At 40.4% G+C, this 26059-nt stretch overlaps 1 protein-coding gene and 1 long non-coding RNA gene across 13 annotated transcripts in view; one reads left to right on the top strand and one right to left on the bottom strand.

The window, feature by feature from the left end:
- The window catches only part of LOC112651236 (uncharacterized), a 60449-nt gene that overhangs the window by 17081 nt on the left and 17309 nt on the right, over positions 1–26059 (top strand). For 7 of the 12 annotated variants that reach the window (XR_007410237.1, XR_007410233.1, XR_003130684.3 and 4 more), the window contains exon 3: positions 19990–20139. The exons of 1 other annotated variant lie outside the window; for it this stretch is intronic. This is a non-coding gene — a long non-coding RNA (uncharacterized LOC112651236). Of the gene's footprint in view, positions 1–10620; positions 10961–19950; positions 20140–26059 lie in introns of all 12 variants that reach the window. 4 more of the 12 variants (XR_007410232.1, XR_007410235.1, XR_004815025.2 and 1 more) reach the window with 4 other exon arrangements.
- The window catches only part of STK10 (serine/threonine kinase 10), a 112572-nt gene continuing 107559 nt past the window's right edge, over positions 21047–26059 (bottom strand). The window contains exon 19 of the mRNA XM_025434245.3: positions 21047–23496. Coding sequence (XP_025290030.1) covers positions 23356–23496 — 141 coding nt within the window. The 3' untranslated portion in view covers positions 21047–23355. The remainder of the gene's footprint in view (positions 23497–26059) is intronic.

Genomic DNA, 26059 nt, shown 5'->3' with positions numbered 1-26059 from the left:
GTCTAAGGCCAATAATGTTTCCTTATTGATTTTCTTTGTGGATGATCTCTATCCACTGAGGGAAGTGGGGAGATAAAGTCCCATACCATTATTGTATTGCTATCTATTTCTCCCTTCAGGCCTGTTAATATTTCATTTATATATTTAGGTGCTCCTCTGCTGGGTACATAAATATTTACAAGTGTCATATTCTCTTGTTGGATTGACCCCTTTATCATTGTACGATATACTTACTTGTCTCTTGTCTTTGTTGTAAAGTCTATTTTGTCAGTCATTGGTATGGTTACCCCAACTTTCTTTTGGTTCCCATTTGCATATATCTTTTTCCATCCCTTCACTTTTAGTCTGTGTCCTTACGTCTGAGGTGAATCTCTTATAGACAGCACATTGATGGGTCTTGTTTTTTTTATACATTCAGCCACTATGTCTTTTGATTGGAGAAGTTAGTCCTTTTACATTTAAAGTAATTATTGATGGGTATGTACTTATTTTTTTTTTAAAGATTTTATTTACTTATTCATGAGAGACAGAAAGGCAGAGAGAGGCAGAGACAGGAGAAGCAGGCTCCATGCAAGGAGCCTGATATGAGACTCAATCCTGGGACTCCGAGATCATGCCCTGAGCTGAAGGCAGAAGCTCAACCACTGAGCCACCCAGGCATCCCTGTACTTATTTTAATGTTGTTAATTGTTTTCTGATTATTTTGTGATCCTTCCGTTCCTTTCTTCTTCTCTTACTCTTTTTATGATTTGATATTTTTCTCTTAGGTATCTACCCTTCAGTTTTGCTTTGTGGTTATCATGAGGCTTACATAAAACAACTTATAGGGATCCCTGGGTGGCACAGCAGTTTGGCGCCTGCCTTTGGCCCAGGGCGCGATCCTGGAGACCCGGGATCGAATCCCACGTCGGGCTCCCGGTGCATGGAGCCTGCTTCTCCCTCTGCCTGTGTCTCTGCCCCTCTCTCTCTCTGTGTGACTATCATAAATAAATTTAAAAAAATAAAATAAATAAAATGTCTGGTGTTACTAAACAGTAGTGATAAAAAAAAACACAATTTAAATTATTTATAAAAAAAAAAAACAACTTATATTTGTAACAGTCTGGTTTAATTTGATAACGACTTAAGTTTGAACACATTCTAAATCTCTATATTTTTATCCCCCTCACACACCATATTTTAGATTCTTGGTGTCACAGTTTATATCTTTTTGTCCTGTGTATTTCTTAGGTTATTATATAGTTATTTTTACTACTTTTGTATTTTAACTTTCATACTAACTTTATAAGTGCTTAACATACTACCTTTCCAAGATTAGATTTTTCTGGATGTGAGGGCAATCTGGCTGCGACATCTGTCACCCCATTGATTGCCAGAGTTGATTTGGTTGATCTGGCTGGCTAGGCGGGTGTCCCCTTCCTCCCTCACCGCTCCGTGTGCGTCCGTCCGGAAGCTGCGCGCTCGGTCGAAGAGGACGACCATCCCCGATAGAGGAGGACCGTTCTTTGGTCAAGGATATACGAGTAGCTGCGCTCCCCTGCTAGAACCTCCAAACAAGCTCTCAAGATTAGATTTTTCTGATTTTTACTATATATTTACCTTTACCAGTTTGATTTCTACTTTCGTATGTTTTCCTGTTACCAATTAGTACCCTTTTCATTTCAGCTAAAGGAAGTCCCTTTTACATTTCTAGTAAGGCCAATCTTGTGGTAAACTTCTTAACTTTTGCTTGTGTTGAAAATGATCTGTCCTTTAATTCTGAATGATAACGTTGGCAGGTAGGAGTATTCTTAGTTGGTGTTTTTCTTCTTTCACATTTTGAATATATCATGCCACTCCCTTCTAACCTACAATGTTTCCATTGAGAAGTCTTCTGATAACCTCATATGTAACAAGTTGTTTTTCTCTTGCTGCTTTTAAGATTTCTCCCTGTCTTTAACTGATGCTGTAATCACAGTGGGTCTTGGTATGGGTCCCTTAGAGTTCATCCTTTTTGGAACTCCTTGGTCTTCCTTGACCTTGATCTTGTCTGTTTCATTTCCCAGATTAGGGAAGTTTTCTGTCATTATTTCTTTAAATAAGTTTTCTGGGGCACCTGGATGGCTCAGCGGTTGAGCATCTGCCTTTGGCTCAGGTCGTGATCCTGGAGTCCCAGGATCAAGTCCTGTATTAGGCTCCCTGCGGGGAACCTGCTTCTCCTGCCTATGTCTCTGCCCCTCTCTGTCTCTCATGAATGAATAAATAAAATCTTTTTAAAAATAAGTTCATTGATCTTTTCTTCTGCTTCATCTAGTCTATTGAACTATTCTATCATATTTTTCATTTCAGTTATTGTTTTCTTCAGCTCTGTGACTTCTTGTTTGGTACCTTCTTGTATTTTCTCTTTGTTGAAATTCTTACTTTGTTCATCTATTCTTCCCCTGAGATTGATGAATATCTTTATCACCATAATTTTGAGCTCTTTATCAAGTAAAGCACCTCTGTTTCAGTAACATTTTTTAAAAGTTTTATCTTTGTTTGTTTGGAACATATTCATCTTTGTGTCTTTATTTTCCTTGATTCTCTGTCTTGGTTTGTATGTATTACATAAAACAGCCAGATCTCCCAGTTTTGAAGGAGGGACCTCATGTAGGAGATGAAGCTTATTGTTTAATCTTGCCCTAGGTCTTGGTTGTTTCTCAGACCTTTAAGATTATCTAAGCAGCTTACTTTATTTTTAGTGGCTCTCAGTAGTTGAGAGTACTCTAAGACCTCTGTGTCCCAAAAGGGAGGATCTCAGCACCAACATTCAGACTAATTGAAAGTGATACCCATGGGCAGCAGCTTTTAGAGTATGCAAATAATATAGTCCTGTGGGACTGCAAGTATAAACCTCACTTGCCACCGGAGCCATATGATCTAGAAGTGTACCCTGGAATCATTTGCAAGATTCAGGCCACCAGATGAATGTACAAGGTCTTTTCTGGGACATACTGGCAACTTATGGCAAAGCAGAAGCAGAGTGCAAAGGTGGCATCCACCAACCTTCATCCCTGAAAAGCACCTCAGTAGGCCCCTACATGTGTGCCAAACCTAAGCCTGCCTCTCAGCCTGAATCTCCAGGACAAGCAAATAGGCCTTGTTCACAGAGATTGGTGGTATATTTCACTCTGTTCTCTGCACTGTGCCCTGGGGATGGTAGCCAGCCAAGAACTGTCTCTGATTTTTGCAGTCACCTTCCTGGGACCCAAAGAACACAAGCCCTACTGCCCACTAGATCCAGGGGATTAAGCAGTATTGGGCAATAGCCTCAAATACCAGGTGCTGGGCATAAAAACCAGGGCACCAGATGAGGACAAGCTTCTCTCTGGAAGATCCTGACCTCTAGAGAGTGGCAGAGGGAAAGCACAATGATAGCACCTACCCTCTAAGGTCTCTAGGGAGGATGACATGCAGCTGTTAGATGTGTGTTTAATTAGAAGCCTGCCCCTCAGGCCATAGCTCTGGATATGAGGTAATAGACCTCTTTCACAGATAGATTGGACATCTTAGTCTGTTGCCTCTTTACCATGCCCTTGGAGTAGTAGCTAGTTAAGAATTCTTTTTGGGGGGCAGCCCAGGTGGCTCAGTGGCTTAGTGCCACCTTCAGCCCAGGGCCTGATCCTGGAGACCCTGGGATCGAGTCCCACATCGGGCTCCCTGCATGGAGCCTGCTTCTCCCTCTGCCTGTGTCTCTGCCTCTGTGTGTGTGTGTGTGTGTGTGTGTGTGTGTGTATCTCATGAATAAATAAATAAAATCTTAAAAAAAAAAAAAAAGAATTCTTTTTCTTTCTTTCTTTTTAAAATAGGCTCTACACCCAACATGGGGCTTGAACTCACAACCCTGAGATCAAGAGTCATGTACTCTACCAACTGAGCCAACCAGGTGCCCTTAGAAATTCTATTTTTATTTGTTACACACCTCTGGGACCCACCAGGGCCATGTTGTCTAAGGGTGTCCCCTGGGCAGCAGCTGCAAAAATCAGGGGGCCAAATGAGGGCACAAGCCCATTTCAACTGACCTCCATTTGGGGACAATATTTTAGTAGACTAGATTGTGTCACATTAGGCTAATGCTTTAAGAAAAAGCAAATTAGCCTCTTTAACAGAAAGTCCTGGGTACTTTTCAGTTGACACCTCTGCACTGGTCTTTGGGGGTGGGCAAGTCTATACACGTATCCCTTTTTAAGAATTGTTCCTTAGGAGATCCCTGGGTGGCTCAGCAGTTTAGTGCCTGCCTTCAGCCCAGGGCATGATCCTGGAGTCCCAGGATCGAGTCCCACATCAGGCTCCCTGCATGGAGCCTGCTTCTCCCTCTGCCTGTGTCTCTGCCTCTCTCTCTCTCTCTCTCTCTCTCTCTGTCTCTCATGAATAAATAAATAAATACTTAAAAAAAAAAAAAAGAATTGTTCCTTAGTTCTCTATAGCTTTGTGGTTCTCATAGACTCAAACCTTATTAGCTTTCAAAGATAGATGATTTGGGCTCATCTCTCAAGTGCAGGTCTTAAAAGTTGGGGTGCCAGAGGTGGATTTAAACCATCCACTCCTCAGTGAGAAGCTTGGGGTTTTGAGTTCACTTCTGATTGTAGGGCACTAGACTAAGACTGGGCTTCATGGGGAGATTGTGTCTCAGTCTCTTACCTGCTTCTATGTGAGTTTTCTCTATTTTACCCAGTGCGTGTATAGACATCATTCAGCTGGTTTGGGCGTGGTTTATGTGTTTGTTTTTCAGAGGAAATTTTTCTGTCTGTAGCTGTAGATTCAGTGTGTCTGTGGGAGGCAGTGAGTTCAGGATCCTCGTACGTTGTCAACTTGGACTGGAACAGATCTATCTTTTGGAGTCCACGATTCAGCCCTCTCCATCTGTCTTCTGGCCTCCATTCTAAGTCAGTAGTCATTCAAGTTGTTCTCCAATATGTAATTTGTCTTTTTTTTTTTTTTTTGTACTTTCAAGATTTTCTTTTTATTTTTGGTTTCAGCAGTTTGATTATGATGTGCCTGAGTATGGCTTTCTTCATATTTTTTTTCTTCATATTTTTATGCTCAAAATCTACTGACCTCAAATCTATAAATTTGTATCTTTCACCAGATTTGGGGCAATGCTGGTCATTTCTGCAAACATTTTTTTTGCCCTGTCTCTATCTCCTCCTCCTGGGTATTATTCCCTCTAGGTCTCTGAGTCTGTTCATTTCTCCCCCACCTCTTTTCTCCCTTCTGTAGATTGGATACTTCCTTTGGTAACTCTTCTGTCGCCTCCACTGTGCTGTTAATCCCATCTTGTGAATTTTTTATTTTGTATATTATTTTCTCAATTCTAAAATTTGTTTTTTTAATATATATATAGCTTCTATTTTTCTGCTATCATCTCCTAACTTTTCATTAATTGCACATCTATTTTCCTTGATACCACTGAGTATTGTTATAATAAACTCTTTAAAATCCTTGTCTATAAATTTCAACATCTGGATCTTCTCAAAATAGGTCCCATGAACTGTCTTCTCCCTGGAGAGTAGGTTACATTTTCCTGTTTCTTTGCAAAATAATTTTGTACGGTATCCTGAGTCTTCCAAAGGTCATGCTGTAGAGACTGGATTCTGTTGTATTTCTCTGAAGAATGGTTTTGTTTATGTTTTTAAACAATTAATTTGGCTGTATTCAAACTACAAACTCTTGTCTCCTGGGCATCAGCTCAAATAAGTTCAGTTTTGGTTTTTTTTTTTGGTTTTTTTAATTTTTATTTATTTATGATAGTCACACAGGGAGAGAGAGAGAGAGGCAGAGACACAGGCAGAGAGAGAAGCAGGCTCCATGCACCAGGGAGCCCGACGTGGGATTTGATCCCAGGTCTCCAGGATCGCACCCTGGGCCAAAGGCAGGCGCCAAACCACTGCGCCACCCAGAGATCCCATCAGTTCAGTTTTTATTCTTAGCCTGGCTGCTTGCAGTCACTGCTGTGTGTGCATAGTTCAGGAATGAACTAGAGTTTAGGCAGTATTTATATACACAATATGGAGCATCTCCTTTCTCTCTCTTTTCTGGGATATTCCTCCTCAGTTTGCAGCAGCACAGTTATCCTAACGTTTGTTCCTCATTTTTAAAACTGGAGAGACTGATGGGACGCCTGGGTGGCTCAGCGGTTTAGCGTCTGCCTTTGGCTCAGGGTGTGATCCTGGGGTCCCGGGATCAGGTCCCACATTGGGCTCCTTGCATGGAGCCTGCTTCTCCCTCTGCCTGTGTCTCTGCCTCTCTCTCTCTCTCTCTCTCTCTCATAAATAAATAAAAAATTAAAAAAAAAAGATAAGGGAGGGGAAAAGCAAAGCAAGGATGAATGAGATCTCAAACAGAGTAGTCCTGTGGAGGAGGGTGGCTTCAGCCTGATCCCATAGGGGAACTTTGGAATATAAATTATGCCTCAGAGTTTGTCCTGACTTGTTACAAGGAACCTGAGCTTCCATACTCTTACTTTCATATTCCAGGCAATCACTAGCCATGACCGCCTTACAGTGGGTGGGTGGATATAAACTCCCCGGGCTCTTCTGACTCTATACTGTAGACACTGTGGCTCCAGAAGCCCAGGAGCAGATCTTTGAAGAGAGTCTCCAGTGTGGATGGTTAGAAGCAAAAGGCACAAAAGCTGAGGGGGAAGATAGGTAGCAAATAAAGGTCATAAACAGTTGGTCCATCAACTGTTAGAAACTTGTTACCTTTCCTTCCCACCCTGTTTTCCCTTCTCCAACCCTGGAGGAGCCAGATGCAACCTAGTAAGTGGGGGAAGAGGAAGAGAACAAAATGGCAAAAAAAAAAAAAAAAAAAAAAGGCAGAAATGATGAAGTGGGCTATATTGTGATAGTCTACATTATACTGGGCTAACAAGTAGCCCTAATATCTCAGCAGCTCATACATTGAAGTTTGTTTTGCCTATGCGTCGTGTCCTTTGTGAAATGGCAGAGGACTGCTCCACATGGTCAGCAGGGACCAAAGTTGTTTGAGGATCCACCTTCTTCTTCCTCCCCATCTTGAATACACAGCTCCCCCAGTTGTTTTCATGGGAGGACTATGCATAGGCTTTTCGTGTGCTTGAGCACAGGTGTGACAGTCACATGTCGCTGGGCAGCACAAGTCACTAAGCTCTGCCTGACTGCATGGGGACAAGAAATGTGGAGGATCAAATGGTATGCCTGGTGACTGTCATCCCAGCCATGCCTCTCTTTTTTACTACTAGGTTCTAAGTTCTAGGTCAAACTTTAGCTGAGTGAGAAAAAGTTATAAATCAAATGAGAAAGTAAAACTGGGTAACTAGTAGTAATCAAGTAACTTTGGAAAACCTATGAGATTTACCAGAGATTTTATCACTGAGATGGGAAAAGATTTTACCTAGCAGAGAGGATAGGTAAATTATTAACGAATAAGGTTCCTAATAAAAAAAATAGCCAAAATGCCTAATTGTACTGTAGTGTTTAAATAGATGATGTACGCTCACAGGTGCGTAGGTTATGTAGTCATTTAAAACTGTTTCCAGGGAGCTTTTACATTGCTAAATGCCCATGTTATCAGTGAAAAAACTCAGGTTATAAAACTGTGTATGAGAATTACCATCTCTTACCTGAATTACTGTAAAGGCCCTAATTGTTACACTCGTTAGTGTCTCTGGTCCTCCAGTATATTCCTTACACTGCAGCTAGTCACCTGTCTCCCATATGAAGCTGATGTCCCATGTGACCTTCAGGATAAAATCCAAACTTCTTTACATGGTGTATATATATCCACTTGCCGTGCCTTTATCTCCTTCATTTTTCTGAAATACCCACTTCATACCCTATTCTCAAATTTATATATCCATCCTAGATATTTCCTGAGGTCCAGATGTATATAGACAAGTGACATGTCTTTGCTTGTCTTGTAGTCATTTCAGATTTCATGTATGCACAATTAAGCCTTTCTTTTTTTAAAGAACTCTTTAAAATTGAATTTCTGATTCTGTCTTCACCACAGTTCTTGTCCTGTGCCAATCTTTGCTAACTCAGTGATACCTCTACCTACTCAGCCAGCAAAGCCAGAAATTCAGGAGCCATCCTTGAGTGTCAGCTTCTTTCAAACTCCAGCTCACATTTGGTCCCTCCTGACCTCTGATTCTTCACTATGGCACAATAATTCAGCCTCTCAACTTCCCTTTCCTATTGGCCTGTTCTCTATACTCCAGTTCAAATTATTAAGAGATTCTGATTCAGCTTTGTCCCTGCTGGGTTTTTTTGTTTTTTTTTTTTTTCATGTGCTGAAGGAAGTCAACCCATCTTGTTGGTTCTGTTTCTCAAGTTTTAGTGTGTCCCTGCTCTCATGGAATTGGTAAAGAAATGTTTTTGCAAACTTTTTCAAAACCTTTTATCATCCCAAAGTGCTAAGACTTAGGTAGAGGTAAGAAAGACAGCTCTACACTAATTCAGTGGTTGATGAAGGCTTCTGACAATGTCCACTGTTGTGCCTACACACTATTTTACTTCATTTTTTTTTTTTTTACATCTAGGCTTTTTACTTTATTTTTTGCTTATAACAGCTTCCTTGAAGTACAGCTCACCTACCATAACATTCAGCCTTTGAAAGTGTACAAAAAATAGTTTTTTAGTATATTCAGAGTTGTGCAACCATTATTGCTACCTTGTTTTAGAATACTTGATTCCTTTTTAAACTTTTGTTTTCAGCTCTCTGATGAAAAATTTCAAATTATGTCCTTTATCTCCTCAAACATAGTAATAAGCATAGTAGTTTTATAATTGGAGTTAGATTACTCCAGTATCGGGACGCCTGAGTGGCTCAACAGTGAGCGTCTGCCTTCAGCTCGGGGCGTGATCCTGGAATCCTGATCAAGTCCAAAATCCGATTCCCTGCAGGGAGCCTGCTTCTCCCTCTGCCTATGTCTCTGGCTCTCTCTTTCTGTGTCTCTCATGAATAAATAAATAAATCCTAAAAAAAAAAAAAAAGATTACTCCAGTATCTGGTGTTCTTGTTGGTGTGCTTCTAATGTCCATTGTTTCTACTGGTTTCGGTTATAAAATTTTCCTTGTGTGCCTAGTTATTTTTCAATTGAGTGCTAGATATTTTAGGTTTGAGATTCCTACGAAGGGAATAGTTTCACTTGGGTTCCCTCTGCTTTACCCTTATCTGGCTCTGGGCTCTGATCTTCATGCTCCTAGCCAAGGGAGGTTGTCAATTGTTCAGTTCCATATTTTTTTTTAATTGAGTTGGCATACAGCATATTAATTTGAGATGTATAACATAATGATTTCTTATTTTTATATATTGTGAATGATCTCCACAATAAGTCTAGTTAACATCCATCCCCATACATGGTGTCAAAAGATCAGGAAAAATACAGAAGTAAAACCAGTGAATCACTGAAGTATAACTGGTAAAAGCATATTGTGCACACACCAAAAAGTTTGCAAGCCAACAGCACTCAAATCAAAACATGAAATGAGGCTCAGAGGTTTATTATTATAAACTAGCTTATATAGTATAGAGACAATGACTGTTTATTCTTCATAGTAATTGGTTATATTAGAATTTTCTTAAATGAAGGAGAATTAGGGACACCTGGGTGGCTCAGCAGTTGAGCCTTTAGCTCAGGGTATGATCCCAGGGTCCTGGGATGGAGTCCTGCATTGGACTCCCCGCAGGGAGCTTCGCCTTCTGCCTGTGTCTCTGTCTCTCTCATAAATAAATAAATAAATAAATAAATAAATAAATAAATCCTTAAAAAAAATTTAGTGGCTATGTCCGGTGGGGGGGGGGGGGGGGACAATTCAAGTTTCACTTATGATTTTTAAAGGCATAAGCAAGAAGAGAACCAGCTCAAGTTAGCCTCACTTGCCTTGTGAAATTAGTTCTGGTCTCCATTTGTGTACGATTCTAACAATTCTTTATTTTTTTTTTTTAAGATTTTATTTATTTACCCATGAGAGACACAGAGAAAGAGGCGGAGACACAGGCAGAGGGAGAAGCAGGCTCCATGCAGGGAGTCCGGCGCAGGACTGGATCCCGGGTCTCCAGGATCACGCCCTGTACTGAAGGCGGCACTAAACCGCTTCCTTTTTGGTCTGAGTGTAGCCAAGCTGTACACTCAGGCAAGCTGAGTGTAACCAACTAGTATAGAGTTACTGTTGGTTATCACTGTTGATGTAGCCAGGCTAAAGAATCACGCATTCACTCACAAAGTTGAGCCCTCAAGATGGAGGGTCATGCAGTCATTGTTGCCAGCAGTCACATCATCATCATACATATGGGAGATCAGTTCATTCATTTCCTCGAGTTGTCTAATCCTGTTGGATATAATTTGATGTGTGAGTAGCTGCCCAAAGGCATTCAAAACCCTTGAGAGATTGAGACACGTTAGAGAGATTGATATAATTGGTAACTCCAAGGTAAATAATAGCCAAGGATTGAAAAATTCCCCAGAGCAGAGATTCCCAGAAGCCAAGATTTAACCAACTAATCAGCTTAAATGGGTTCTAATCAGATTCAGGTTGTACCTTTCTTTTTTTTTTTTTTATTTTTATGTTCTTTAAGTTTTCTTTTTTTTTTTTAAAGATTTTATTTATTTATTCATAGAGACAGAGAGAAAGAGAGGCAGAGACACAGGCAGAGGGAGAAGCAGGCTCCACGCAGGGAGCCTGATGCAGGACTCCATCCCAGATCTCCAGGATCACACCCCAGGCTTCAGGCGGTGCCAAACCCCTGCACCACTGGGGCTGCCCTCAGGTTGTACCTTTCTAATTCAATCTACATTTTTTTGTTGTTGTTGTTATTTTACATAGGCACAAGATGTATTAACAATGACATATCTTCATAATTATTTCAGACAGTATAAACATAAGGATGTTTTATTTCAGGAGGTAGAATCACAGATGAACTTCCACCTTAATTAGGCCTCTATGATGTGAGCAATCAGGTAATTTTAAAAAAAGATATTTCTATGGAAATAAAAGAAAAACAATTGCTCAAACAAATGATAAATTCATTTTTGAGTTTGGAGAGTAGCCAGTTGAAAAAATTTCTAGATTTGAGTTTGAAGGTTTTTTAGGTGATAAAATGAGGATGACAATTTCAGGCACATGGATTTTCCTGGTTTGCAGTTTGTCTTTGATGATGTCAGTGGGTGTTGAACTTTCTTGAGTGGTGGCCCATATAGCAACAGGTGTGAAGATTGTCCATACATGATCTATTGCGGTGATTTCTCTGAAGTTTGCCAAGTAGACAATTAAGACTAGAATCTGATAATGAGTACAGTTTTCTATTGAAATATATGTTTTTATAGTTACCCCATTTTTATTAAAGATAAAGTGAAACTAATTTCTAAAAATTAAGTCTAGTCTTATTAAACTTGGATTGTTTTTTTATTTAATTTTTCTTATTTATTTGAAAGACAGAGAAAGAGAGCACAGAAAGAGTGATGGGAGAAGCAGACTCCCCACTGAGCAGGGACCCCAACACCAGGCTTGATCCCAGGACCCTGAGATCATGATCTAAGCCAAAGGCATTTAACCGACTGAGCCACCCAGGCCTCCCTAAACTTGGATTGTTTATTTAAATTTAGTAAGAATAGTAATTCCATGCATATTCTCAAATATGATATTGCAGTCAAACCTTTGGCAATATCTAAGGGGCTTTTTTGCCTTTATAAAATCAACCTTAGTTCTTTAAAATTTCCTAGTAATAAGGAATCTCAGATTAGACCTTTAAAGTCTCTTTAGGCTAAGAGCCAAGCTAAGGATTTGTCTAATCATGTCCTTGTTACAAGAACAGATTCTTACAGATCTTATATAAATACCTATATTGTCAGGCAGCCCGAGTGGCTCAGCGGTTTAGTGCTGCTTTCAGTCCGGGGCGTGATCCCGGGATGAAGTCCCGTGTCGGGTTCTCTGCATGGAGCCTGCTTCTCCCTCCGCCTGTGTCTCTGCCTCTCTCTCTCTCTCTCTCTCTATGAATAAATAAATAAATCTTTTTAAAAAATACCTATATTGTCATGAAAAATAAGAATATTTAGTAAGAGTTTCTGAATTCTGAAGGGATCAGATAAGAAGAAAAAGACTGTTTCAATGTTTGTTTACAAAAATGTACTTCATCAAATTGCTGTAAGATGTAAATAGCTTAGAAGAGAAAAAGGGGTCCTTTATATCTGGAAAACAAAACATTAAAGAACCAGCAGTGTTTTTTATTGAAGTCATAAAGAATTACCGTTTTAATTTTAATTCCAGATAGTTAACATAGTGTTAATATTAGTTTCAGGTATACAATATAGTGATTTAACAACTCCATGCATCACCAAGTGCTCATCCTATATGCATTCCTCAATCCCCACCATTTCACTCATCCTCCCAACCACCTCCCCTCAAAACCATCAGTTTGTTCTCTATAGTTAAGAGTCTGTTTCTTGGGGGATGCCTGGTTGGTTCAGTCAGTAGATCATGTAACTCTTGATATTGGAATCATGAGTTCAAGCCCAACGTTGGGCATAGAGCTTACTTTAAAAAAAAAAAAAGAGTCTGTTTCTTGGTTTGTCTCTTTTTTAATTTGCTCATTTGTTTCTTAATTTTTTCTTTGTTTCTTAATTTCCACTTATAAATGAAATCATATGGCATTTGTCTTTCTCTGACCAATTTTTTGTTTAGCATTATATTCTCTGTCTCCATCCATGTCATTGCAAATGGCAAGGTTTTATCTTTTTTTTAAGTATGTCAATTTTTTTTAAAGATTTTATCTATTTATTCATGAGAATACAAAGGAGAGAGAGAGAGGCAGAGACACAGGCAGAGGGAGAAGCAGGCTCCGTGCAGGGACCCCCACGTGGGACTCGATCCCAGGTCTCCAGGATCATGCCCTGGGCTGAAGGCAGTGCTAAACTGCTGAGCCACTGGGCTGCCCCAGGTTTTATCCTTTTTATGGCTGAATAATATTCTATGCAATAATATTCTATATGCATGAAATATAATATATATTATATATTTATATAATATATAATATATATAATACTATATATAATAATTATATATAATATATAATATATATATATGCATGAAACTTCCTATCTATTGATGTGCACTTGGACTGCTTCCATAATTTGGCTATTGTAAATAATGCTGCTATAAACATAAGGGTGCATGTATCACTTTGAATTTGTGTTTTTGTATTTTGGGGGTAGATACCCAATGGTGTGATTTCTCGATCACAGAGTAGTCCTATTTTTAACTTTTTTAGGAACCTCCATACTGTTTGTGTTTTTGTATTTTGGGGGTAGATACCCAATGGTGTGATTTCTCGATCACAGAGTAGTCCTATTTTTAACTTTTTTAGGAACCTCCATACTGTTTTCCACAGTGGCTGCACCAGTTTGCATTCCCACCAGCAATGCAAGAGGTTTCCTTGTTCTCCACATCCTCACCAAAACTTTTTGCTTCTTGTCGGTTTTTATAAAGTTTTTATTTAGGGATTCCTGGGTGGCGCAGCGGTTTGGCGCCTGGCTTTGGCCCAGGGCGTGATCCTGGAGACCCGGAATCAAATCCCATGTCGGGGTCCCGGTGCATGGAGCCTGCTTCTCCCTCTGCCTGTGTCTCTGCCTCTCTCTCTCTCTCTCTCTCTCTCTCTCTCTTTGTGTGTGACTGTCATAAATAAATTAAAAAATTTAAAGTTTTTATTTAGATTCTCATTTCAATAATCTCTACAGGGGCAGCCGGGGTGGCTCAGTGGTTTAGCGCCGCCTTCAGCCCAGGGTGTGATCCTGGAGACCTGGGATCGAGTCCCATGTCAGGCTCCCCTGCTTCTCACTCTGCCTGTGTCTGTGTGTGTCTCATGAATAAATAAATAAAATCTTTAAATTAAATAAATAAATAAATAAATAAATAAATAAATAAATAAATAAATAAATAAATAAATAAATAAAGTAAGTTATCAGAAGGGACAGATGGCTCAGCAGTTTAGCGCCTGCCTTAGGCCCAGGGCGTGATCCCGGAATCCCAGGATTGAGTCCCCACATCGGGCTCTCACTCTCAGCCTGGAGCCTGCTTCTCCCTCTGCCTGTGTCTCTGCCTCTCTCTCTCTCTCTCTCTCTCTGTGTCTCTCATGAATAAATAAAATCTAAAATTAAAAATAAAGTTATCAGAAATTGGTATTCTAGAATACTGATCTTTTCCATGAATCTTTTTGAAGATGAAGCATTTTTGCCCTTGTAGTTGATTATAAATGCTTCCAGAAAAAAATCAAGAGTAATACAATAAATGTCTGTGAATGATAAGACTTCAAAATAGCTTTGGTTAAAGATCTGGTAAGGGTTTGCCTTAAAAAAACGATACAATTTAGAAGCAGATTGTTATCTTTGTGGTATAGAGTACTGTAAAATAATAACTGGAATTATCACTGATAACGTACTAGAACATATTACAATTTTAGGAATTTTGTGTAATTTCTGGAGCAGTTACATTAATAACATATATATGAATATAATCTATATGAATATAATCTAAGAATATTAAGCTTTGCTTTTTATTTGGCAGTATTTCCCATGCAATTTAACATATCAAATAAGCCTAAGTAAATTAATATTTCTCTTTTATATGGAGAGAGAGCACATCTTTTGAGATTTTTCTTGGTTTCTCAGGAAGATCCCAAAGTTAATTTATGTTCAAAAAGACTTCATTCAGAATTTGATTTGGTGAAGTTTGTTTAAAATGTCAAAAAAAAGAAAAAATTAGGGCACCTGGGTGGCTCAGCCAGTTAAGCATCCAAATCTTGATTTCAGCACAGGCCATGATCTTAAGGTTGTGAGATTGAGCCAGCATCAGGCTCCCTTATCAGCAGAGAGTCTGCTTCTCCCTCTTCCACTCCTCCTGCTTGTGCTCTTGCTTTCTTTCTCTCTCTCTTCCTCCTCTCTCTCATTGTCAAATAAATAAATAAAATCTTATTTAAAAAAAAAGATTTCAGGGATGCCTGGGTGGCTCAGTGGTTAAGCATCTGCCTTCGGCTCAGGGCATGATCCAGGGTCCAGGGATCGGGTCCTGAATCGGGCTCCCTGTGATAAGCCTGCTTCTCCCTATGTCTGTGCCTCTGCTTCTCTCTGTCTCTCATGAATAAATAAATAAAATCTTTTAAAATAAATAAATAAAATTTAGAAAAGATTTCAAAGGCAAGCACAGAAAGTTGTATATTTATAAAACAAAAAACAACTGTTTTAATAGAGAAGACTCAGTGTTTTTTTAAGTAATCAAATGTATGTAAAGACAACATGAACCCCAGAAAATTATTTGATAAAACATTGAATCTTTCTTTTCTAGGAAAATTACTTAAAAGGCAAAGAAAACCTTTTATAATCTTATCAAGAACAGAGTCCAAGAAAACTTTGTCCTTTTAGCAGATGAAAGGAAATTAAATCATAGTTTTATATAAATACACTCATTTTTAAAAAACCCTTAAGGGTGCCTGCGTGGTTCAGTCAGTTAAGCATCTGATTCTGGATTTTGGTTCATGTCATGATCTCAGGGTCTTGGGATTGAGCCCCACATTGGGCTCCATGCTCCATGGGGTGTCTGCTTAAGATTCTCTCTCTCCCTCTCCCCAGTACTCCCATGCACACTCGCTCACTCTCTCTAAAATAAATAAATAAATCTTTTTTAAAAATAAAAACCCTTATAGTATATCTATTCCATTTTACCCAGCTGCGATCTCACAACATAAAATTTCTTTTCCACAAACCTTCTGCAACTTTCTATATCCATTTAGGCTCTATCCCACTCTTTTTACTTTTTATTCTGGAACAACCAATCATTTTATTTTAGACAACAGTACTCTCTTTTTTCATAATGAAAATACATCCTATATTTGCATACTCTGCACATAAATACACCTGGTTTTCTTCCCACATTTTGTATACAAAATTGCTTCCTTTTTTACTGTTTCTAATAGGTTTATTTTTTACATATTGATTATAGATTTTAACTATTCATAACCTGTACCTTCCAGTGAATACAAAGGCACGGGTAACTGAACTGTCTTTCATATATTAGCATCCCATAGCTAATAAGGTTAGCAAACTTATAAACACACAGTTATAAAAACGTATAATTTTTAGGGATATATGTTTTTGCAGTATGACTTTTCAATGTAATATTTATAGACCCATATATCTTTTGTCTTGGTAAAAATTAAAAAGCCAAAATTAGGGGCATCTGGGTGGCTTAGTTAAGTGTCTGGCTCGATTTCAGCTCAGGTCTTAATCTCAGTGTTGTGAGTTCACACTCCAATTTGGACTCCACCCTGGACATGGAGCCTACTTAAAAGTAAAATAATAAATAAAAAGTAGATAAACATGTGTAGCAATCAGTGTCTCAGTATCTTATTTGAGAATGACCTATATAGTTAATGAGTATTCATTACATAGTTTAACTTAATATAAACTTATTTAAATGTGTTTAAATTACTTGTTTTTAACAATTATGCTTAGGTTAGACATGAAACTGCTAACCATGATTTTAAGTTATTTCTTCTTGGCAAATATTGCAACATAAATCTAGCATGAACTTATTTGACTTGTAAGCCCGGTAAAAAAAAATTGCATATTTGCATTACATTTATGTTGACAGTTCTGAATATATGACTGTATTTATTAAACCAACAAACTTAAACTACTTTCGGCTTGTCAAAGATTATTCCATATCATGTGAACTTGGAAAACATTTGGGTTAGGTTATATATTTCTGAGTTTTAGGAATACTTAATTTATACAAGTGTTTCTTTTTTTTAAGATTTTATTTATTTATTTATTCATTCATTCATTCATTCATTCATTCATGAGAGACAGAGAGAGAGAGAGACACAGGCAGAGGGAGAAGCAGGCTCCCTGCAGGGAGCCCTATGTGGGACTCCATCCTGGGACTCGATCCCGGGACTCCAGGATCACGCCCTGAGCCAATGGCAGGCGCTAAACCACTGAGCCACCCAGAGATCCCTATACAAGTGTTTCTTTCACTTTTAGCCAATTAAATAGATCCCTTTTAAGGGGAAAGGAGAAAAAAAAATGAGTGGGAAATATAAGAAAGGGAGATAGAACATGAGAGACTCCTAACCCTGGGAAACGAACAAGGGGTGGTAGAAAGGGAGCTGGGGTGGGGGGGGTAACTGGGTGACGGGCCCTGAGGGGGGCACTTGATGACTTGATGGGATGAGCACTGGGTGTTATTCTATATGTTGGCAAATTGAACACCAATAAAAAATTAAAAAAAATAAATAGATCCCTTTTAAAAATCTCACATACGTATGATATGCATAAGACACAAACAGAGATCTTATATTTTCTCTTTAAAATTTTTGCTATGTCTCAGGTATAGTAATACAAAACTCGAAAGAATAGCTGGATCCAGAAATGTATTTGGCAGAGAGACTAAGTTAAGACGCCTGGTTAAATGGCCAAAGTTTTTTACTAAAGATTTTTTTATTTGTATGCTATAATAATTCTGCAAAACTATTTTCTGAGTCATTTTGCCTTTTAGAAGCTTCTACATACCAATCAAAGAATATATTCCATTGTCTCTGAGAGTTTTGATCCTCCCTTTTCAAGGGTGTTGATTAAGGTGGATTTATCTAAATTAAAGTTTCCTTCAGAGGGGCCACTACAATTCCAAATTATCTGAAAGTTCACTCATTTTCCAAAAGTACACAATATCTGGGGCACCTGGGTGGCTCAGTCAGTTGAGCACCTGTCTTCTGCTCAGGTCATGATCCCAGGGTCCTGCCCAGCAGAAAGTCTGCTTCTCCCTCATGCTCTGCCCCTACACCTGGTTTATGCTATCTCACATGCACGCTGTCTCTCTTTCAAATAAACAAAATCTTAAAAAGCACACAAGATCCTCATCTATAGTAGCTATATTACATATAAGAGGGAGGAGTCTTTATAGGACATACAGTGCTCGCTTCGGCAGCACATATACTAAAATATAGGACATACAGAGAGTTTTAGACCAGGTAGAACTCATCTTGGCCTTTAGAGTCCCTAACACAAATCATCTACAGGGGCCCCAGTAATTCCATCATGGTGTAAAATCAAGAATCATGGATTTTTCCCTTTATACACAGAAGGACGACTTACCAAATAGTTTCAACAAACAAAAACAGAAAGCAAACGTTCACAACAAGCTGAAGAACCCAGAACACAGATAATGGAGGTTTGGGATTTTTTTTTTAAGATTTTATTTATTTATCCATGAGAGACACACAGAGAGAGGCAGAGACACAGGCAGAGGGAGAAGTAGGATCTCCCATGAGGGGCACCAGACATGACCATTGTACGGACTACATGTACAAACTCCCCTTGCAGAGATCCTGGCCCTCAGTGAGTTCCACATTTGTATCCTCTCTGACATCAGTAAGTCCTCTCAGAATAAAATACCAGAATCATCTCTCTGACCTTCCATACTTTCTTCAATCCTGGCTTTGTAAGTCTTCTGTCTTACAGATCTCTTGTGCCTTCAAGTAGACATATTTAATATTTTTGCTCAGCTTTTCTAATTGTCCTCAGTTTTAGAGGACTGGTCTGAATTACCTCATCTACCATCACTAGAAGCAGAACTCTCAGATTTGTTTTTAACTAGCAACATAGTGGTTAATCAGACCTAGTCACCACCTCTGATTCCATGTGGGCTAATATACATCCAGTCTACAGTCCCCAGACCACCGCTGCTCCCTTTTCAGACCTTTAATGGCACAAGAAGCCCAGACTCAGTATCTCGGGGTTGCAACATGCTGGGTCCTGGATGCTTAGGAATCCACTAGTCTTATTCCCTGCCCTTGCAAAGCCTGCAGTGTGTCCTTTCCTTCCTGAAGTCTCCAACCTTTGTAGGCCATTATTCCCATTCAACATCAAACTTCTCTCTCCTCAGCTGGTCTGTTGAGTTGCTACAGTCATGATTTCAACTGTCCTTTCTGTGAGTAAACTCTTTCCCAGACTTCTTACTGCCTTTAGATTGGTAAAGGTCAGTTTGAGCCCGGGCATGCAGGTCTGGCTCTGTTCTCTGCAGCCATTCATACCTCGGTTCCTGAATATGTTCTGGCTCATAGTAGTTTGTCCTCCTCGATTCAGTGTCACTGCCTCTAGGAGCTCTTCCCTGATTCTCCAAGGTTCTATCAGCCTGAACACTCTGCTTCTCTGGTCTGTTTCCTCAGCAGGACAAGTATTTTGAAGGCAATGTCAGGGTTGTATTCATTTCAGCATCTCTAGCACTTAGCGGATAAGAGGTATCAGTTCGTGTGAATGATCTCATTTCTCAAGTTCCATGTATCCCTTAATGTATTATCTTCTTCACCAATCTCATGAATCCTTTTTCCTGGGAACCCCACTCATTTTTCTGTCCCTTAATGGGAAGCATGCCAGCTGCTAGTTTGCTTGCACCAACCCTACCCACCAACACACCAAGTTCACAGACCTATGGGACACCCTGACAGTGGACCGCCACCTGCTGGTCAGATTTCTAGGACAGTAACAGCTCAGGGCCATAGACAGAGTAGGGTGGCATTCCATAAAGAATGTAAAACCCTTCTCAGGATATTTTCTTTTTTTTTTTTTTTTTACAATTTTTATTTATTTATGATAGTCACAGAGAGAGAGAGAGAGAGAGGCAGAGACACAGGCCGAGGGAGAAGCAGGCTCCATGCACCGGGAGCCCGATGTGGGATTCGATCCTGGGTCTCCAGGATCGCGCCCTGGGCCAAAGGCAGGTGCCAAACTGCTGCGCCACCCAGGGATCCCCAGGATATTTTCAAATGCACAATGTAAAGCATATAGATTACAAGTGAAACCAATCATAATGAAATATAGGCATCAGTATATTAGGAAACCTATATATATTCCTTATAGATATATGTATGTATATGTAATGTGATACATCTCAATCGTAACAGGACCTAGTGATTGACCAAATAACTACTGTTATTTCAAAGTGATGAACAAAGTTTTGAGATGTCTGCACACCTGTATTATAAGATGAAATCTCTGATTTCTATTGCTGGCACAGTCACGGGGACTACTTATACTACTAGAGTTGGTTGCCTACATCCATACAGACAGCAAGTACTGAATTTCAGTTAGAGGTAAGTCAAACTAAACACCAAATCTTTTCCCATCCAGGGACAAAGACACCCTGAATTCTTCCCTTTGAGTTTTTAGTAATAGGGGAAGTCTGTGGACCCCAGGTTAAGAAACCCTGAATGGGACTTTAGAGGCATGGCAGAAAATGCTTTTATTTTATTTTATTTTTTATTTTTATTTTTTTGAAAATGCTTTTAAATAGAGCAGCTAGTTGTTGAGTGCCTGTGTGACTCTTACTGAGCATAATGGGCAGCTGATAGTGGGAGAGGAGGTGTGGTGGAGGCAACGCTTCTAGGAGGTCTAAGTTTGAGTTTCATAGGTATCATTTACCAATGTTGTAAAGTTTGGACCAGACTTCCTCTTGCCCTATGTCCATTTTTTTTTAATTTTTTAATTTTTATTTATTTATGATAGTCACAGAGAGAGAGAGAGAGAGAGAGAGGCAGAAACATAGGCAGAGGGAGAAGCAGGCTCCATGCACCGGGAGCCTGATGTGGGATTCGATTCTGGGTCTCCAGGATCGCGCCCTGGGCCAAAGGCAGGCACCAAACTGCTGCGCCACCCAGGGATCCCCCATTTCTTCATCAATAAAATAGGAATGACAAAGTTTTCCTCATGGGTTGTTAAAAGGATTTAATAAGCTAATACGTGAAAAACCCTGGTGGTCAAATGTTTGATATTAAATGAGAATGTTAATGTTAAATGTCTATACAGAACACACAACACACGAACATACACACACATATAACTTCTTACAAAACAGAAACCCACCCCAAAGTCAGACTGGCTGTGTGACCTGGAAGCACCAGTGTACTCAGAATACAGCAAACCCTTTCTCACTTAGCTAATATGGATTAAGTCTGCCCTGCTGTTGCCACCCCAATCCAAGAGAACAACCACAAACACAAATAGTCTCTCACCTTATTATTTTATTAGAAGCATATTTACATTCTCGCAGTTAAACTTTCCAGAAAACATTTTACAAAAGTTTTGTATAAAGTTTTGAAATGACATAAAAATAACTTCTATCCTTTATAAAGGGAAAATATAAGTTAGTTATATTTACTCTGCCAAAATTGGACTGAAAACAAGAAACAGTTCCATCTGTCCCTTACAGAGGAAAACATTAGCACAGGGCATGAGGAATACTGTGTAAGCCTTCTCACTGATGGGCATGCATGCTGGCTCCATCATGAGGCTGGAGGACCCAGCCAGCCCTCATCCAGAAAGGAAAGGGGAGCTATCAGGCCTTGGGCAGCACTAAACAGGGAAGCAGTAACTCCTTCAAGGAGTCATGTGAACGACAAGACAAATGGGGAATAATCAAAGACTTTCATCTGAACCATGAAACTAAATACTCATTCTCACACTCCAGGCTGCAAAAGGCAATTCTGTAAACAAAGCCAAAATCAGCCCCGCCTAACCATTTGCCAGTGCTGGCCTGGTCTGGTGGTACTTGGTCAGTGTTCTGTAATTACACTACTGCTAGTTCACATTTTCCCAGCACCTGTGCACCAAAAAGAATAAAAGGAGCCAATTGTTTCCTTTGTCTCATTTGTGTAAGACCAGAAAACTGTCCCATTTGGGTCAAATACTGAAGCAGGCAAGCTGAATGTTCACTAACTTAAGAGGACCACTGCCTTACCACAACCCCCAGAGCATCTTCACTGCATTTGTAAGCCTTGGGAACCCCAAGTCCCCCACCTCCCCAAGATCCAGTTAAACCAGTGCCAAAAAATCATCAAGAGAATTGCTTTAGGTCAAAGCATCAAATCTTAAAAATGTTTTAGTAGGAGTGAAGGAAAAAGTCCTTCAGGGGTGTTAACCACTCCATCACCAGCAAAACAGTACCCAGACTTAATACATCATCCATATGATTCCTCAAAATCACCTTTAGTTTTATTTAAAGCAGGTATCTTCCTGTAGAAGCCATTCATTTATATTTCCTTCAAATTAGAGATCAAAGTGAAAAAAGGTTTTTTTGTAGATAAACTGAATGCCTGTTTGAGTATTACTTTTACTGGGTCATCTGCATCCTGCAGTCTAGGGGAATCACAATCTGTGGGAGGCCAGCTGAGTAACCTGAAGGCCCAGAATTCCATCTGAGATACAGAAGCTTTGCATCCGTTGTGTTGCTAAGGGCAGGAAGCATTATATTTTTCCTTAATGCTTTTTCTTCCTCAACAGAAATCCCAGTGACTACCAGCCTATGTCTCAAGTGTAAGGCCAGACTCCTGCTAGGAGAGGCGGAGGAAAACAGCCTTCCTATATCACCTGCAGACAGGATGGGCAGGTGTGAGACAGGAACAGCCTAGGCACAGTCACAGGATCCTGTACAGGGGCCAGAGGGAATCACAGACTGGCAGTTCAGCCTGTACCATTTGTGCCAGTACCCAGCACACTTCATACCAGTGGTTTCACCTAAACATGCTCAGGGGCACAGGCTAAGGCAGTGAATGTGTTTTAGCCCAGCTGACACAAGAGGCCCAGGGCAGAGGCAAGCCTGGGTAGTGCCAGGGGACCAAGCCCTATGTATGTGTGTGTGTATGTATATGTGTGCAGAGGTGGAGAGGTGGGGCACAAGATGGCACAAAATACCCAAGACTAGCAGAATGATCTGTTCAGGCTCTCCTCCATCCCACTGTTGTAGATATGGCCTTGTCTCAAGAGGAAAGCAAATTGAGGTTACTGGAAGGATGAGAGCACCCCCTGAGCAGCTGGCTGCAGGGTAGGTTTCACTAGGAACCAAAATGGCTGCTGAGAGCCATAGTTATTGTCTGATACTACAATGGCTTAAGAGCCAGCAAGAATCACAATATGGACAAACTCACTGTTACCAGTTGCAGCACTTCACGCACACAGGCAGCAAAACTGGTGCTTTGGCAAATAGGAGGGCCTCGAGGCTGCAGAACACCATTCCTCCCAGACGCTGACCCCACGAGCAGCCCAAATCACTACAACTTGAAGGGATGTGGGATTCAAAGAGAACATACATTAGAAACGGGCAACACATAATAAAACCTCGCACTCCATAAGTGAGCGAGAATTAAGGAACACTGGGAAGGGTCTGTTGGGCACAGCTGGGATAGCACAAGGCAAGGCGCTGGATTCAAGTTGGCATGGAAGCAAGAGGGAAGGGGGTCCTGAGTTACTTGTTCACAGAGAATGGGTGGGCCTTGGAGGCCCACCAGCCTGCCAGCCACAGCCCCAGGTGACTGTTAAGAAGTATCCACAGAGCTGTAGGGGAAGAACTTCGTGGCTTTATTTGGGGTCGTAGGGTTCAGGCATTCTGTCTCCTCATTCAGTTTGAAGAACATCTCCTGCTCTCGCTTCTTCTGGTTCAGATCTTCTTCCAGAGCCTAGGACAGAGAGAGGGCAGACAGAGCTCAGTCAGATCCCATAGGACACAGGCCTCCCAAATACAGGACCGCCACCAAAGTGGCCTTCTCTGAAAATCCACCCCCCAGGCCTTTAGTGCATGGGTAACTGGGTCTTCCCTTTCCTTCTCCAGAGCCAGTCACCCAGAATATAGGTACCACCTCTTGCTTCCTTCTGCTACAACCATACAGGAGTTTGCTGTGGGCCAAGGGCTATAGTTTGGTGAAATGCCATCTCAGTGTGGGGGGCAGTGGGCAGATGCCAGTCTCCTGGCAGGAAAACAGGCAAATGAATGGAGAAAGACCCAAAGTAGAAAATGGGCAGATTTAACAGCAGAAGCAGAAATGTCTAAGTACAAAGTGGTCCTAATGAGGGCACTGCACTGCCCCCAAAGAAATCATCCAGAGCATCGTTTTTTAAAATACACAAGCCTTCACACTACCTCCTGAGATTCTGATTCTGAAAATTTGTGGTAGGACAGGGGTTCTCTGTGTTATAAAGGCACATTAGGTAACTCCAAGCAGACTGACTAGTTGACCATTCCTGCAAGAGCTTCCCTGGGGCACACATGTAAGTTTATCTAAATAAATTGGATCCTACCAGAAATATGTCTTGAGGCATTCAATTAAAAAGAAAGCAAAGTGTACTAGAAAAAACATGAGCTTCACAGTCATACAGAACTCAGCTTTCTTATAACCAGCTGTGTGTCCTTCACATGTCACCTTTCCTCCTGTGTAAAATGGCAAAATCATTACCTATCTAGCAGGCTGTTGTGAGGATTAAACTAAAAACTGATGGGTCATAATTACTGAGTACTTACTATGTGTCAGGTGCTACACTAAGTACATTACATCTTTCTCAGTCTTCACCCTTTGAGACAGGTACTATTATTTCCATCTTACAGATAGAGGAACTGAAGCTCAGAGAGCTTAGATCACTTGCCCAAGGTTACTCAGCTAGCTAGGGGCATAGCCAAGATGAGAACCTATCTCTAACTTCAGAGTTAAAGCTCTGAAACACTGAGATCTACCGCCTGGCTCTCACTGCAAATCAAAAGCTAGAAATGATGAAGCTTAGTGAGGAAGGCAGTGTTGAAACTTGACCTAGGCCAAAATCTGGTATCTTGCACCAAATAGTCATAGTAAAGTTGTGAATACAAAGCAAAAGTTTTGAAGGAAATTAGAAGTGCTACTCCATTGAATACACGAATGATGATAAGGAAGCTAAACTTACCCCAAAGCCTGTGCTCTGAAGCACTGTAAAAGAACACCTACCACATATTTTATCTATATAACCTAAGATAGGAGTCTATAACCTTTTTTCTGTAAAAGGCCAGATTATAAATACTTTTTTTTTAAGATTTTATTTATTTATTCATGAGAGACACAGAGAGAGAGAGAGAGAGAAGCAGGGACACAGGCAGAGGGAGAAGCAGGTTCCATGCAAGGAGCCCAATGTGGGACTCGATCCCGGGTCTCCAGGATCACACCCTGGGCTGCAGGCGGCGCCAAACCGCTGCGCCACCGGGGCTGCTCCAGATATAAATACTTTAAACTTTGCTAGCTGCAAGGTCTTTGTCACAACTACCTAACTGCCTTGTAGTGGAAAATCAGCCATAGGCAATATGTAAATGAATGAGGTTGGCTGTGTTCCAATCCAATGAAACATTATTTACAAATACAGATGGCAGGCCAGATTTGGCCCATGGACAATAGTTGACTACACTTGCTTTAACAGAAGAAACGTTATCTACATTTTATAGACCTAAAAAGCAGGGCTGAGAAGGGAAGACTTACTCTGTTTACAGTCACCCAAGCAATACTCTATTGGTGCTACCAGATATTCTGTACATGCTTGAAAGAAATAAGCCTGAATTTTTCTAAAACTATTCCACAGCGTATAGTCATCTCCCCTGCTCCCCTATACAGCTCAAGACTGTGGACTATAATCCAAGAGTATAAAAGAACTTTTATATCACTTCTGGTTCGGTGTCCCAACAGTAACCCAGGCAGCTAATGACAGATAATTCTGCAAAGAATTCTGCAAAATAGCAGCCCCCATAGGCAAAATGCAATGCAGCTCCCCTGACATATACTGTGGTACCTCCCCTAAGCCCAGGTGCCCTGGAAATATGAGGCAGCTGCTAAAGGCAATGTGATCATTCATCTTCAAACTCCCTCTCAGGATGTGCCAAGGGAAGAGAACCAGGTGAACATTTATTTCCTTATACCAGACTTGACCTATGTCAGCAGGAGCATTATTGATTTGAATGTCAAGTATCAAAAGTCCCAAAAGACCATGATTACAGAAAATGATAAACACAGGCCTGCTAACAGGAAGGTCTAGGACCCTTGGCCAGCTTCCAGCCAGAAAGCTCCATTAGCGCAGGTAGGGAAGCCTCAATTCAAAGACTTCCATTATATAGCTGAGGTGGGCAGCTGCCTTTTGTCAAGACCACAGAACAAGTGGAGCTGATATATGATGGCAGAACAAACCTCAGGGCTTCAGGATACTTGATTAAGGGTAATTAGGGCAACTGTCTCC

Source organism: Canis lupus, chromosome 4 (genome assembly GCF_003254725.2).
Source record: "Canis lupus dingo isolate Sandy chromosome 4, ASM325472v2, whole genome shotgun sequence".
NCBI classification, from domain to species: domain Eukaryota; kingdom Metazoa; phylum Chordata; class Mammalia; order Carnivora; family Canidae; genus Canis; species Canis lupus.
Note: the sequence above shows the minus strand (reverse complement) of the source record. Positions and strands in the feature narration are given on the sequence as shown.